General features: G+C 49.7%; 1 protein-coding gene and 1 long non-coding RNA gene across 7 annotated transcripts in view; one reads left to right on the top strand and one right to left on the bottom strand.

The window, feature by feature from the left end:
- Positions 1-2875: 2875 nt before the first annotated feature.
- The window catches only part of FLNB (filamin B), a 163912-nt gene continuing 150519 nt past the window's right edge, over positions 2876-16268 (bottom strand). For all 6 annotated transcript variants that reach the window (XM_034956737.3, XM_055110993.2, XM_055110994.2 and 3 more), the window contains 5 exons: positions 15391-15523; positions 11772-11948; positions 6441-6659; positions 5306-5509; positions 2876-4522 (listed from right to left, as the gene is read on the bottom strand). In XM_034956737.3, coding sequence (XP_034812628.1) covers positions 4335-4522; positions 5306-5509; positions 6441-6659; positions 11772-11948; positions 15391-15523 — 921 coding nt within the window. In that variant the 3' untranslated portion in view covers positions 2876-4334. The remainder of the gene's footprint in view (positions 4523-5305; positions 5510-6440; positions 6660-11771; positions 11949-15390; positions 15524-16268) is intronic.
- On the top strand, positions 4455-12543 carry LOC134729898 (uncharacterized). Its single transcript, XR_010111446.1, has 2 exons — positions 4455-4600; positions 8986-12543. It is a non-coding gene; the product is annotated as an uncharacterized LOC134729898 (long non-coding RNA).

Raw genomic sequence — 16268 nt, 5'->3', positions numbered from 1 at the left:
CTACTTCCATAGGGCTGAGAACTGAGGCTAATGCGCACTTCAATTAACAGCAACACTCCCCATTTTTAATATAAACTTGGCGGGTTGACAAGGATCAAGCACTCATTTTGCCTTTAACCTTTATTCTACTATTTTTTTTTTTTTTTTTAGATGGAATCTCACTCTGTTGCCTAGGCCAGATGGAGTGCAGTAGCACGATCTCAGCCCACTGCAGCTTCTGCCTCCCGGGTTCAAGCAACTCTCCTGCTTCAGCCTCCTGAGTGAGATTACAGGCTGCACCACAACGCCCAGCTAATTTTTCTATCTTTAGTAGAGAGGGGGTTTCACCATGTTGGCCAGGCTGGTCTGGAACTGTTGACCTTAGGTGATCCGCCTGCCTCGGCCTCCCAAAGTGCTGGGATTACAGATATGAGCCACCGCATCCGGCCTATTCTGCTAGCCTATTCTGCTAATTTTTAAGTCTGTGCAACTTTCAAGGGAAATTAAATCCCTATATGCCCTACTCATTTTACACCAAAGTCATCAAAATGTGGCTTCCAAGGCCCCTTTGAAGTCCTAAAACTAGACTTGGTCAAGAGGCCCAAGTGTTTTAAGTGCATCGGAAACAAAGAAACATGTTAATAAAATGTTTCCTTCTTGGCAGCATCCTGGTGAGTGCCTCCCTGGGTTGCAAAGGGAAATGTGATGAGGAAGAGGTGGGCTTGTGTGCTTTGAAGTGGGCAGGGCCCGGGAATCTCTACAGGGCAGTGCAGCTGCTGTCCGCTTCACCTCCATCGGCCCTGTCCATTCCTGGTAGGAAAGAGGCAAAGTCAGTAGTGAAAGGTGGAAAGAAAACACAAAAGTCGGAAAGGACCTGGCACCAGGCCTGTCCGGGGTCAAGTTTCAAAGTTTTCAAGGTATTTGCACAAACAGCTGGTTTCCATAGCAGCCAAGCCCAGGTGCAGGTAAGGGTTGCCCTGTGGTCCTAGCCATTGACTGATAAAGAGGTGCATCCCACCCTGGGATGTCTTTGATGTAACAGAAGGCAGTGGCTTCTAGTGGGGAAATTTACCCCAGGGTAACATCACCATCGCCCCCATGCAGGGGACAACCAGGTGTAGCCCCAGATGCCAACAAGCAGCCAGGGGGCGGCCTTGTGCCAGGAACATCACTTCCAGCAGGTGTTGGTCACAGACAGCAGTGGCTGAGACTCTGGCAGGGAATTGTTCCTTACAGCTCCCTGTGGGCTCTTATCTGATCCTCACGACCACCCAGAGAGGTGAGGCAAGGCGACTTCCCCAGGGCCACACAGCTAATGAACGGCAGAGCCAGCGTTGAAGCTCTGGGGTGCCTGACACCAAAGCCCATGCTGTTAATTTACAAATGCTGCCTCCCCCAACAGAAAGCCGCCAGGCTTCACAGTGGAGAAACCAATGGCTGCGCCCTGTGCTCCTCTGTGGGCAAACTAGCATGATACTGTGGCCCGGCCAGACCCCACCGGGCAGAGCCTGAATGAACTCTTTGGCAAGTGGGGGAACTGCCCGCCACTGCAGAATCCCGAAGCCCACGGACCTTCTCAGATAGGAGTCCAGGAAGCAGTGCTTCCTGGTGCAGGCCACAGATAAGGCTGCTCCCTCCGGGAGGAGAGGACCTTTCCTCCACTCTCTTCCTCCCTCCTCTCAGAGGCAAACAATTGATCCCAATTGACAGCCAGGTGTCAGAAGAATCCAGTCTCCCTTCCCTGCTTTTCTCTCCACCCCCAACCCCCATCTGGAGGGCTGGGGGCCCAGCCATGATTTCCCATCACCATGGCACCTGCCGGGGCCTATCTGGGGACTCCTGTTTCCACAGCGGTATCACCAGGGGGTAGAGCTAGCACCTGGGGTCAAGAAGGCAGGGGCCCAGGGTCTGCCCCCAAGTGAGCTTTGCATCTGCAAACATGTCATTGCAGCACCTGAGGTGGTAGTGCCATCTGTAAAGCGGTGTCGCTGCTGTGGGGTGGGGAGGAGGCAGAGACAGAGGAGGAGGAGGTGGGGGCGGAGGAGGGGTGCTAGGTACCTCCTAAGCATTCAGCAATCAAAAGCTCTTCTAGAAAAAGGAGAAACAGGCCAGTAGCAGTGGTTGACGCCTGTAATACAGCACTTTGGAAGACCAAGGCAGGGCGGATCACTTGAGGTCAGGAGTTCAAGACCAGCCTGGCCAACACGGCGAAACCACATCTCTACTAAAAAGACAAAAATTAGCCAGGCATGGTGGTGCACGCCTGTAGTCCCAGCTACTTGGGAAGCTGAGGCAGAAGAATCACTTGAACCTGGGAGGCGGAGGCTGCAGTGAGCAGAGATCCTGCCACTGCACTCCAGCCTGGGCAACAGAGTGAGACTCTGTCTCAAAAAAGGAAAATTAAAAAAAAAAAAAGAGAAACAGAGGCAAAGGGAGGGGAAGACAGCAGCAACAATAAGCACAGCAGGGTGACAGGTGACAGCTTGTTTACCAGCCCCACCCCACCCCCACAAAAGGAGCCCAGGTTCATTGTCAAAACAAGTTGCTAGTCTTGTGCCCCTTAAGGGGTTGGGAGAGCTGATCTGGGGCTCCAAAGATGTGCCTGTGTGTGTGTGTGTGTGTGTGTGTGTGTGTGTTACACTGTCTTGCTCTGTTGCCCAGGCTAGAGTGCAGGGTTGCAAACACAGCTCACTGCAACCTTGGCCTCTCAGGCTCAAGCAATCCTCCTGCCTCCACCTCCTGAGTAGCTGGGACTACAGGCATGCATTACCACGCTGGCTAATTTTTTAATTTTTTGCAGAGGCTGGGTCTTGCTGTTACCCAGGCTGAGGGTGTTGAACTCCTAGGATTAAACAATTTATTCAGAAGCGACATCATCCAAGAACACCAAGGCAACTTTACGGAGCAAATGTTTTATTTAATAAGTTATAAGATACAATTTACAGTCGGCATTTGATTCCAGTTTGGCTTCCACGTCCCAGCTTACAACACCCGTGGTCCTTTCACATCAGGCTCCGGGCTGTTCCACTTTCTGTAGGGTGGGCTTTTACCCCCAACACTCGCCCCAGATACTACACCTGCCACAAGAGTGGCCACTTCCTCAGGACTAAGCAGCAAACCCTAAAGGTCCGCCTGCCCAGACCCCGCTACACATTTGGGCTCAGGCAACGTCCCTGACACTTTAACCTCATTCCAAAGCCAGCTCAGGTCTGCAGGAAGGCAGGCAAAATTCCCTACACCTCATTTCTGGATTTCTGCACCATGCAGCTCTCACTGTTTCTGCCAATGGTGAAAAGACCACCAATAAGCTGCTGCCCTTCTCTCCCCCAACCATTCCCAACTTTCAGGCCAAAGAGCCGCAGGAGTTTCATTCTGTCCTGTCTGTACAGATCATTATTTTCCAGAAAAAGTGACCCACGAAGTTGGCTGGGGCGGGTGTGGAGTGTTATGTCATGGGACGGGCCTTGGGATGAGGGTGTTAATCCATGGGCCCCTCTGAGGTCACTTTAAACATTTTGGTAAGACTGCCCAGGCTGATGAAGGGCTGGAGCGTGTGTTAAAAACAAGGGCTAGTGTTGGTTAAAAGGGATCTTTGGCAAGTGGGGAACTGCTCACCACTGCAGAATTTCTTCAGACCAAGGAAGGGACTGAAACGGACTTGGAAAACTAAAGCAAAACCATGACTGCCGGGATGGTCTCATGTGGTGATTCTGCAAGAAATAATCACCAGAGCGAGGGGACAGGTACTTGAGAGACATGTGGGCCCGGCTGCCACCACATCCACTCTGCCCTCTGAGAAGTGTAAGAAGGCCACAGAGCATGGGGGTGTTGGCGATGAGGAGTGGTAAAGCAGTGCTAGTGATCTAATAGCCAAATACATTAACACGGACACTGGAAGAGATTAAGCGGATTTTAAGTCATCTCCTTTGCCAAATGACAACCAAACTAGGTGTCCCCTTTTTCTCTGCCCATCTTCCCCTAGCCTTGTTCATAAATGCTGAAGAGTGAACCAGCAGCTCAGGCTAGCCAGTTTTGTTTTTTTGAAATGTCAGTCTCATTGTGTTCCTGGTCTGTCTGCTGCAGTGGCTGGTCTGTTCCACCAAGAGTTCTGGTTTGCACCTAGTGTACTCAGGATCTTCTCAGCCCACTGAACAAGCTTGCATTTCTTAAGATTCTCCAATATGTCCCTCAAGAGTCCAGTCTAGGACTTATTTCTGAAGGCATTTTACAACAGCAATATTTTAGGGATGGGGTTTCAGCCCCACAAACAGGCTGGAGGGCTTTGTATAAAATGAATTACAAACAAGCAACAAAAGCAACCACAAGAACTCTCTCCAGGATTTGAGAAAACTGTTTTAAGGCACTGTGACATGAAAAGGGCTGCCAGGGATGTGTTCCTCCCCCCACTTCACAGCCAGCACATAATCGCCCCTCTCCTTGACGACGTATGTGACGTTGTATTGCTGGTTGCCTACATGCTTCATGGAGACCTCCTCGCAGGGGGTGGTGGGCCCATGGACCCCGATCAGCAGCATGTTGGAGCCTAGGAGGCAAAAGGTGGTTACTCCACCCGGATGCATCAGGACAGGCGCAGGAAGAAGAGGAAATATGAGAGCCAAAGGTAAGGTGCTTCCACGATAATGCTGGGGCCCCTAAGAGGTGGGAGAGTGTGGCAATTACAAGCAGAGGCTCATAGAGCCTGACGGTGTGGGTTCGAATCCCTGCCCTGCCACTTGCTACCTGGGTGACCTTGGACTGGAATCTCACCTCTCCCTAGCTCAGCTTCCCCATCTGTAAACAGGGAATGAGAACAGGACATACCTCACGAACTAGTTGTGAGGTTTAAGGAGTTATGGGTGTCAAAACCTAGCACACAGTAAGGGCTATTCTAAGTGTTGGCTATGAGAATCTTCTTGTTTACTCTCACAAGCAGCTTAAGTAAGGTACTTCCGAGAAGAGGAAACTGACTTTTGGAAAGAGATTTAATAACTTTCCAAGGTCACATGGCTAAATAAGTTTTACGAACAAACGAATGAATGAATGAAGTGGCGGTACTAGGTTTCCAGCCCAGGTGTACTGGATGCCAGAACCCAGGCAACCGACCCTTGAAACCCAAATAAATACCCAAGTTCAAAAGGCAAAAGAGAAGGAAATCATTTAAAAATATTAAGTGCAGGAGAACAGGGTCATGACCATGGTTACTTGCAAACGGCTGGCCTACATGGGGGTGGGCACTGCAGGAGACCTCAGCAGGGAAGGCCAGTGTACCCAGGGTGCCCAGCCTGCCCCTGCCCCACCCCACCCTTGAAAAGGCCCAGACACCTACCAGCTTTGCTGCAGTCCACCAGGAAGGAACTCTTCTGGCCCACAAAGGCCTTTGAGAGCCCTGCCCCCTTAGAGGTCACCTTGCTGGCGTCCGAGGATGCCTTGGGAATGGCGCTATAGCAGGTCTCTGTAGAAGACCTGGTCACTGACTCCACCAGGATGGATGAGGTCTCGTTGGCTGAGCCGGGGCTAACTAGACGCTGGCCTAAGATACAGGAGGGAGGGGGACAGGCATGAATGGCCAGATCAAGAGGGGTCTCTCAGCCAGAGGACAGGCGAGTACCCTACACAGTAACCCCAGGAGAGCCCGCGCACCCCAACACAAAAGCCACCACACCTGTATCTCACACCCATAATGTCTTCTAAACCCCTAGGATCCCACCCCCATACAACTAGGATCTGGCTTTCTGGGCAAATGGATGAGTCTGGCCTTGGCTGACAAGGCCGAGGACCCTCCCAATCTCCCCACCCCCTACCCATCAAAGATGTGCCTGTGGAATTCACATCTTTCTATTGACATAAAATAGTCTATGTACAAGCAGTGTAAAAGTTTGGGACGACATATAATGAAATATCAAAAAATGATTCTGTGGATGAGAAAGGATGATTTTTCTATCTGAATTTTCTAATTTTCCTGCGATGAACCTACATTCTTTATGTAACAGTGAATCATGACGTGTGGAAGGGATTTACTACAGTGTTTATGGTGGTTACCTTGGGTGGTGGCTGTGAAGTGGTTTTCATAGTTTGGTATTTTTTCCAGTGTTTTGGAGGAGACACATTTTTATAAGTATAGGAAAACCTTTTGATTATTTTTCAAGTGAAAATTAGAAATCAGGGGATTTTTCAGGCCCTGATCTAAACAAATACGTAAGATTTCAATGTGTATTCTTTCCTGTTAGAGATAGAAAACCACCTAACATCCTAACATGCTTTCTCAACTTCTGCACGGCTCCACTCTGTGGACTTTTGTAAGTTTCAAACACTGCCCTCTGACATCTCATACTATTTACTGACATTCAAAGTTCAAAGTAGCTTTAACACATCTAAAACCATCCATAGTTTCCACTATGATTGATCTGACACAACCAGCTCCCCAGGAAGGGAGAGTAACTCCGAAGGTGGTTGATCGTTACCTGTCACCTTGGCCTTGAAGGGACTGCCCATGATGTGGTTGGGCCCACCGTATTTGACGCTGATCAGGTAGTTACCAGGAGCCATGGGGGTGTACATGACTTTGTACCCTTCAGGTGTTTCCTGGCAATCCATTTTAACCTTGGATGGGCCTTCGATGGTGACGGATAATGTCCCTGGACCTGCTCGGGTGGTGTTAATAAAGAATTCCGACTGGATACCTGGGAGAAAGGAATAGAAAATGCTGTGTTGATGGCTTGGAGGGCTTTCCTAGGAGCACTGAGGCTGTGGTGAGGGACACACATAGATCCCCTTACAGAGGGCTCACGCTGGTGGCATGGGAACCCACTGGCACTAGCTCTGAACTTCTGGCAGAGAGAACCTCAGGCCCTGCGGGGTGGGGGCTCCCTTTTCTAGGCCAAGGCAGGAGGAGCATGGCTGACATTTCGCCCACAAGCACCAACAGCCTGGACACCCTGTTCTCTCCTCTGGGCATGAGCCATTGTGGCTGAGGGCAAGAAGCCTGAGTCACACTGTGAGCCTGAAGTGCTGCTTCAGCCACCAGAGTCCAGCTCTCCCTCCAGGGGTGTGGGGGAGGCGTGGGCCCCTCTGACTGTCCTTTCTTCTCCGGGTAGACTTGGAGAAGCCAGGGAGGCCAAGCATCTCCTCCCTTCCTCCTCAGCCCTCACCCCAGGCACTGTGCTGCAGACCGAGTGCAGCCACTGTGACCTGCCGGCCCACCCACTTTGCCGTGAATTCCAGCAACAAGCACAGGAACAGAACAGCAGCTCCCGCTGACGGGGCATGCGTACCCCACTCCGGCTCCAGGTCCTGTGCACAGCACCATTCACACATGTGGTATGGAATCCTTTCCGTGATTCCTGCTTCACAAATGACTCTGCGGCTCAGGGAGGGGGCCAGTCACGCTACACAACCAGAAAGTGGTAGAGCCGGGTTTGGACCATGTCTGCATGGCTCTGGTGCCAGGCTCATCTCTTGACCCCTGGGTGGGCAGTGGAGCTGCCTCAGATCCCCTAACTGCAGCCCTGAGACAACTTAGCTGGCCCAGGGAGAGCCTCCTTCAGTCATCAGGTCTGGCACATGCCCGCTACAGTGCCCTCTACAGGGCATGCCTGGCATAGCATCCCCATGCAGGGCTGTGCTTCTGCCAGAGCCCTAGACACTGCCCCAGCTGGGAAATATTTTGGTTTAATTATAGCTCCTAGTCCAGAGAAAGAATTATTGTTCTGGATATCAATAAAAACAAAAGAGCTGCTATCGTGCAACTCTCAAACACAACCCAGCTGTTCCTGGAAGCTCTTGAGGCTCCTGCCCCAAGGTCCACCCCCCACACTATCTCAACCTCATCATGGTATCTAATCTGTGCAGCCAAGAAGCCCCTCAAGCAGCAGCTCTGAGGCCCGGGGCTACGTAGGGAAGAAGTGGGAGGTGAGCAACAAGGAGACAGTGTGTCCATCCAGGAAGCGGCTGTAAGGTGATGATAAGGAAAGATATTTTATTGATTGATTGATTGAGATAGAGTCTCGCTCTGTTGCCCAGGCTGGAGTGCAGTATCATGATCTTGGCTCATTGCAACCTCTGCCTCCCAGGTTCAAGCGATTCTCCCGCTTCAGCTTCCTGAGTAGCTGGGATTACAGGCACTCGCCACCATGCCCAGCTAATTTTTGTATTTCTTTAGTAGAGATGGGGTCTCACCATGTTGGCCAGGCTGGTCTTGAGCTCCTGACCTCAAGTGATCTGCCCACCTTGGTCTCCCAAAGTGCTAGGATTACAGGCATGAGCCAATGCACCTGGCCTTATTATTAATATTTTTTTTTTTTGAGATAAAGTCTTCCTCTGTTGCCCAGGCTGGAGTACAGTGGCATGATCACAGCTCACCACAGCGTCAATCTTCCAGGCTCAAGCCATCCTCCTGCCTCAGCCTCCAAAGTAGCTGGGACTTCAGGCATGCACCACCACGCCTGGCTAATTTTTACATTTTTTTGTAGAGATGGGGTTTTGCTGTGTTGCCTGGGCTGGTCTCAAACTCCTAGGCTCAAGTGATCCTCCCACCTCCACCTCCCAAAGTGCTGGGATTACAGGCGTGAGCCACTGTGCCAGGCCAAAAAGATATTTTTAAAGTGAAGTTGAAATGATGTGGCTGCAGGGGAAAGTTCCACCATTTTTTAACAAGCTGTTTCATTCCTAAGTTCGTCTTTAAACATTTTTTTTTTTGGTAGAGATGGAGTTTTACTATGTCACCCAGGCTGGTCTCAAACTCCTGGCCTCAAACAATCTTTCTGCCTTGGCCTCCCAAAGTGCTTGGATTACAGGCATGAGCCACCGCACCCATTTGGCCCTAATGCAATATTTTGACCAACCAAAAATCAGTTCATCTTGACTGTGAGGGCCCAAAAGGGCAGGGAAGACGAGGTGGGAAAAGAGAAATCAGGGGTTATGGGACAAGAGCTACTACTTGGCTGTTACCTCCTCTACGGCTCCAAACAAGCCTATTAGGTGGGTCCCGTTATTAATCCTGTTTTACAGGAAAGGAAGCAGAGGCACAGTGAAGTCAGATAATTCATCTGGAGTCACACAGCTGGGGACCAGCAGAACTGGGATTTAAACATGAAGTCTGTCCAACTTGGAGCTAAAGCACTTACCTGAGAGAAGATGGAAGGAAAAAAATCCACAAGCAGAAGTCTCTCACCACTGCCTCTAGCTATAACCTGTATCTGACACCACAAAACATCTCTGGGCGCGGCGGTCTTCCCCCACCCCCTCAAATATGTCCAGCTCAGTTCCTGTGAGTTTAATGCATGTTAAACGCAGCACTGCTTGTTCTTCAAGGCAGTTAAGGAAGGAGGCCCTTCTGGTATACCCCGAGCACACTGGGGTTCCTGGATCATTTCATTAGGAAAATTGCTCAGCGGCTCCAAAGAATCTGGAGCTCCCTGGTCTATCTCCCAGCCTCTCAAGCCTCCTCCAGCAGGGTCCCGCCCCAAATTCTCCACATTCCCCTACTCCAAAATCTACAGAATGGACCATTTAAAGCTTGAGCCAAGAGATACAGCAAACTCACCCATTAAAAACAGAGGGAGGTTTGCTTTGTTCAGAAGGTCAGGATACTGGGCGCTCTGGCGGCCAAGTACAGATACCTTTTCATTCCATGCACACTGCAGCTGTGTAATCTCAGAATGGATATTTAGGGAAAGGCTTGGGAGCAGGAGGGCTGGAAAAACAAGGCGCCTTCCCTGTGACAAGAGCAATATTTACACAGGGTTTGAAGCAGGCGGTTCTGTACCTCTCCCCTCCTGGCTAGGAGCTTCCCTGCAAGAGCAACTCCTTCTCTCAGCAGCGTCCAGCACTTGCAGAGCACAGCCTGAAACCCAAGCTCCCAAAAAGGTGTGCGAACAGCCAAAAGGAAATGGGAGAGGGCCCAGGCACAGCGGCATGAGCCAGCAGGAGGGTGAGATGCTTCCTGGCCAGTGTGGGAGACCCCAGCAGCTGTTGTGAGGCCTGGCCTGAAGCCTGCCACGCGCTCCAAGTGCCTAGAGGACCCCAGCTGGGCCCTCAAAGGTGAGTACCTTGTCAGGGCCCAAGTGCCAGCACTGCTGCCTGGAAAGTACTCCTGAGTAGCTGGGAGGACAGGGGTCCTGGTTTAGGACATCCCCAAAGTGGGCTGGGGATGCAGTCACTGCCTCTGGGTGAGCCAGCCACTGAGAGAGGGGGCCAAGCTCGGGGGTTCAGTGCATAGGCTCTGAGGTCACGGATGTAGACTGATTCCTGGTTCTGCCTCCTCCCAGCTGACTGTTTTTTGGGGGAGTGTTTGTTTGGGGAGTGACTCAACCTCTGCATCTCACTTTCCACATCTGTAAAATGGACATCACTTACGGTAAAATGATACCATGCCTTTCACAAAAGGCAAGCCGCAGGCCCAGAGTTCAGGGTGGAGCCAGGCTGGATTTGCCTGGGGAGTCTGGCAGCACTCACACCACCCCTGTGGGTGGCTTTGCTGAGGCCACTGCTTTGGCCAGAGTCCCGGGCAGCCTGCCAGCCCACCAGTCACTCCTGCACCCGGAGAGGGCCCCTTGGCCACACAGGTCACTTGCTCCTGGGGCTGGATGCCAGGCAACCATGCAGCCACTCACCCCTCACCCCTGGGAGGCAAGTCTGCTCCATCCCACTCTCCTTATGCGGGGTGGGGGTACACACACAAGAGACTCAAGAAACCAGGACATACTGCTTTCCCAAGAGGGTCCAAAGTAACACCAAATGCAAACATGCCCCAGTGAGTCCACACTGCGCACTTCCCCTGCAAAGACTAAGGACTGACTCTCCACCCTGGCAGCCTCCATAACAGTGACGCACTCACTGCGCACCACCCGATGCCACCTGTTCAAATAACTGCGATTCACAGCAGGAATTCTCACTACAGCCAGGAAAAGGAGGGGAAGATCTGTTCTGACATGGAAAGATCTTTAAGATGTCAAAGCAAAAACACAAGCTATACCACACAGTGGATACAGTAAGATTCTTTCTGTAAGACAAAAGCAAAACTCTGTGTCTGCTTGTCTAATGAACCAATTAGCTAACCAACCCAGCAACCAAGAATGAAGACAGACAATGAGATGACAGACAGGGTGAAGGTCCTCCCTTCCCAGAGACGTTTGCTTCTGGACCCAGGTGGGGGAGGAGGAGAGAAGATGGAGTGGGTCTCACTTTATTTACTTCTTCACTGCCTGTATCTTTCATAATCAAACATGTCCCATCTGTGGCAAAGAATAAAAATAAATTGTAATGGGTCCAAAAAGCTTCAGAATTCTTTGAACATTTCAGTCTTTTCTCCTCCTCCATTAAGATCTGAGAGTAAAAAGAGGAGGAGATAGGCTGGGACAGGTCTTATTGCTGCTTCAGTGCATTTCTGGGAGCCTGGTACCATGAAAGAACAGATGGGTAGGAGCCCACTTGGACGCATCATGAATTCTGTGCAGGCAAAGAAACCCTCAAAATTAATGACACTGTGCTGTGTTCCCTGACTATCAGCATCCTGTTCTGAAAGTCAAGAAACTTGGCAGAGGAAGGAATCTGAATCACAACTAACAGTAATGAGGTGTGATAACACAGCCATCGAGCTCTCACTCTGGATTTATCGCGGGTCAAACCGCAACTCCCAAAACAGCTTTGGACAGCAAGCGCCTCCGAAGTGTGCATGACCCCAGTTTCCACGGGGAGCGCGTGTAAAAAGCTTCCATGGGGCTTGAGGATTTCCATCTGGCTTGGTCCCTGGAGCTGGTTCAGTTAAGGCTTCAAGAAGCAGAGGAGTGGGTTACCTGTGGTGCCCCCTTCGAGTCCCGCGCCATAGGCGGACACCAGGGCAGGGTTCCCCGCTTGTCCAGGCTCCCCAACGCGCACTTTGAAGGGGCTTCCAACCACGTGGCTCCCATTGAACTTGACATCGATGGTGTGGACACCATTCTCATGAGGGATGAAGCGAACAGCATACTTATCTAGGAGAATGAGCAAAGGCACAGGGTGAAATCAAGCAAATGGACACCCCTGAGTTCAGTGAGGACAAAGGATGGAGGCCAAGCCGAGATGGCCCATTTAAAATCAACAGTTCTACAGGGAGCCTGGCACTCAGCATCCTGGATTTCAGAACCAGACAGACCCCCTGGGTATCCCTCATCAGCCCCAAGGGAAACGCATCCACATTGCAAATCCTATAAACACAGGACAAGACTCTGACCCCTGCCTCAGAACACTTCCTTTCTTTAGAAAACCTCACTTCTTCAATGTGAAATTCTGTGAATGCTGTTACTAATCCTGTCACGAGATGAATCTCATTTCACCAAAATTAAATTATGTTTTTCCACTAAAATGATGATACAAGTTGAAGACACAGCACTCTGAAATTGGAAGACCTCACCACTTAAGGCTCCACAGTGGCTTACTCAGCTGAACTCTAGGTTACTACTCTTTACTTTGTTCACCCACTGGGGGGTTCAGTTTGTTTTTAAACATTGGGAGATGGCCATTCTAACTACTGTTGAATGTCTCTGTTTTGGGAAGGCATAACAAGAAATAAAAAAGAATATATATGAAGGGAAAAAAGAAAACCTCACTTCTTCTACGTTTCTCTATTTGGCCACTTGAAGGGGAAAAAAACGGTTCCAACTGGCATTAATGCTCCTTAATTAAGCTCAAAGCTAGGAACTGCCCCCACAGGGCAGGTTTTTGGCTGTGCGTTTGGGTCACAGCATGTAGCAAGGTAATCTGTTAACTGAAGTGGGCACCTAGAACATCTACCCATTGTGCACCACTTGACCGCCGCTTCCTCCTTGAAGCCCTCCTGCCCAGGGTGCAGAGCCTGTTCTCCTCCTACCTTTCCAGGTAGTCTCTCGGTCTCTCCCTGGTGCCTAGTACTCTTCATCCCTCTCAGAATTTGTGTTCCCCAAAGCTCTTCTCCCTGCCTCTGGACGTCTCCACAGAGGTGCATCTCCATGGAGCTGTGCACCCTACGTCCTTTGGCACTGAACATCCCCCAACAGTCCCCATCCGCCTCCCTTAAAGCCAATGTGTTGTAGGGGAAGCTGGCTCCACCGCCATGTCCAGGTGTGGTCCCTGAGTGGATCAGGGAAAAATCCTTCTTCGCTAAGCCTTAGTCAATGAGCACATGGCATTTCTTTAGCCACAGGAAATGACTCAGCAGTGGGCATGTGTCCAGGTCAGTGAGAGGGGAAGGCAGATGTGCTGGAGACTTCTGGGAAAGGAGCCTCTCGACTTCTAAGAATCCTGAGAGGGTGTCTCTCTTAATTGATGTGGCGTGAAGGTGGGACATCTGGTGCTGCTGCAGCCATCCTGCCACCAAGAGGAAGGCCATCCTGCCACCAAGAGGAAGGCCAGAACCAGGCCCACAAAGCAGAACAGCAGAAATATTTGACGCCTTGCAGGGCACAGCTCAATGACCAAATCAAATCGCTGAAACCTGTCTTGGATATCTTGAACTTTCTAGTTATGCAACTTACTGGGCCCCTTTATTGTGTGAGTTGGCTTGAGCTGGGTATTCTGTAATTTGCAATCAATAGTAACTGTCATGCTAATGATCTCATACATCTGTAGGGGTTCAAATCCTGTCTGGGGTGGAGCTAGCTTCCCCTGAAGCACATTGGCTTTAAGAGAAGAGGGAGGGTACCCAGTGAGGGACTGTTGGGGCTGAGGCCACCAAACCTCACAGTGATCTAGTAAACATCTCCATTTGGGTATTGGGGATCCTTCAAAACCCCTCAAAGTAAAATATTAAACCCTTTAAGGCCCTGATCAATCCTCACCCACCCTCTGCCTGGCTGGCCCTAGTTCTGATAACTGCACTGTCATCTTCCGACCCAATCACTAAGCTACGTGGAACATTTTGGAATGGATTCTCTCTCTCACTCTCTACAGCCACCATAGATCTCTGGCCTCAAGTCCCTCCTCTCCATTTCCAGTGCCACTGCTTCCTCAAATGGACCACTCTGGGAGCACCAGCTTGCCACTTGGCCTTTCAGACTAAAACCGGGATCTGACCCCATCCTTTACACTTGTTCCTCCTGAGGCTCCCCACTGCCTTTCTGCCTACTAGGAAACATAGATCTAAATGTTCACACAGAGCCTACATTCTTTTTTCTTTCTTTTTGAGACAGGGTCTTGCTGTGTTACCCAGGCTGGAGTGCAACGGCATGATCACAGCTCACAGCAGTCTCGACCTCCTGGACATAAGCAATCCTCCCACCTCAACCCCCACAAGTAGACTACAGGTGTGTGCCACCATGCCTGGCTAATTTTTTTTTTACTTTTTTTTGTAGAGAAGGGGTCTCACTATGTTACCCAGGTTGGTCCCAAACTCCTGGGCTCAACTGATCCTCCCGAAGTGCTGAGATTACAGGTGTGAGCCACCATGCCTGGTCAGAGCCTAGATTTCCAACTACACTATACAAATACAGCCAGGCACACAACAAATGCCCTATAAGGCAGTAATCATAGGTCTCCTCCTCATACATCAAGGCCCATATCAAATGTCACCTCCTCTGAGAAGCCCTCCTGAACTCACCGAGGCAGAAACTATTTCTCTCTCCTGCTCTGACCATCTTCACCATTTGCTTCTCAGTTCTCCTGTGGTACTAGTGATCATTTGGGGTCATCATCTGCTTTTTGGCCAGGCCTTCACTAAACTTTGAGCAACTCTTTGAGCCTTATACGTTCCTTCAAGTTTCTGACACTTAATAAATTATGTTCACCGGTAACACTGTCTCTTTAAAGTTGATTAAATCAGAGAATTCCATATACCAAGGCACCAAGCACGAAAAATCTTAGGACATTAGGGCCTAGAGACCCAGATTTTCTTTTTTAAATTTACAGAACATTAACCTACTTTTCCTTTAGAGTAAAGTGAGATCAAAATATGCTTACTCGTGTCATAAGGTCAATGAATAAAAATCTGTAAGATGTTGTTACAATATGAAAGAAAAATCATGATGAATGTCATTCAAAAGGAATCTGAAAAACTAACAGAAAACAAAGAAGCATTTGTTTTTGTGTTGTGTGTATTTTTTTTTTTGGAGACAGGGTCTCACTCTGTCACCCAGGCTGGAGTTCAGTGGCACAATCATAGCTCACTGCATCATAGTTTACTGCAGCCTTGACCTCCCAGGTTAAGGCACTGCACCCAGCCCAGCATTTGTTTAAAAAAGAAAGAAAGAAAGAATGAGCATTCTCTCCTAGCAAAAAGGGTCTGCCTATCCCTGGCACATGTTTAAACCCTAATTTATAAACAATATCTGGCAACAGCAAAGGGAATTCAGAGGCTCACTGGCAGTAATGAAACTGATCAGCCCTCCTTTGGGATACACATTTACAGGAACATTCTGCTGGAAAGTGCTGGTGCTGGGACCCCCCAGCAGGCCTCCCGCTCACCTGGCTCCAGCTCAGACACGTGGCACTCCTCCACGGCTCCAGAGGGGCTGTGCACCTTTGCATCAATCTTGCCTTTTGCGCCATTCAACCTTATAGCAAAGGATGCTGGCTGGTTAACTTTTAATCCCGATTCCTGAGAATTTAATACATTAGACAGGTTATGGCCCTCGGCGTTCCTGCTCAGTGGCACACAGTGACCCTACCCAGAACTGTGGGTGATGGTTCTCATGCAAATAGGTTTTTCTATATAACATATGACAACAAAACAGCAGGTGAGCCATTCTGCATTTTTAATGTAAGATAGAAGAGACGTGTATCTGCATGGTCTCTTATGCAAACCATCTTGATTCAGCCTGGAAGAGATGATTTCTGGGTTTGGATACTTGAGACATCCTGGTCAAAAGGACTATCATCTCAGCATCCAAAATAACACCTGTGCAGGCCAGAAAACCCAGTATGTTCCAGGTCAAAAAAGTATCCTCTTTTAAGAGGATACCGCAGCTAACAAAGTCATGCACTCACGAACACGAACACAGTTTTATGTTAGGCTGTTTGTTATCTCAAGGGCAGAACTGGAGGAACATATTATAAAGGGCTACGTGTGCAAAGAAGGCAGTACTCCATAGCAGTTAAGAATCAGCTGGATCTGGATTTCCCACTGTTTCCTAGCTATATATCTAGGGTGCCAAACCTCTTCGAGTCTTGGTTTCCTCATCTGTAAAACTGGCATAATAACGAACTATCTCGAGGGCTACTATAAAGATCAAATGAAGCTGTGCATGCAAAACATTCATCACAGGGCCTAGCCCATACACAGAGAGGCTCGAAAACATCAGCTTATTATTAAATATTAATATGCATTTAGAGGTTGTATCCCC

The sequence above is a fragment of the Pan paniscus genome, chromosome 2 (genome assembly GCF_029289425.2).
Source record: "Pan paniscus chromosome 2, NHGRI_mPanPan1-v2.0_pri, whole genome shotgun sequence".
Taxonomy (NCBI): Eukaryota; Metazoa; Chordata; class Mammalia; order Primates; family Hominidae; genus Pan; species Pan paniscus.
Note: the sequence above shows the minus strand (reverse complement) of the source record. Positions and strands in the feature narration are given on the sequence as shown.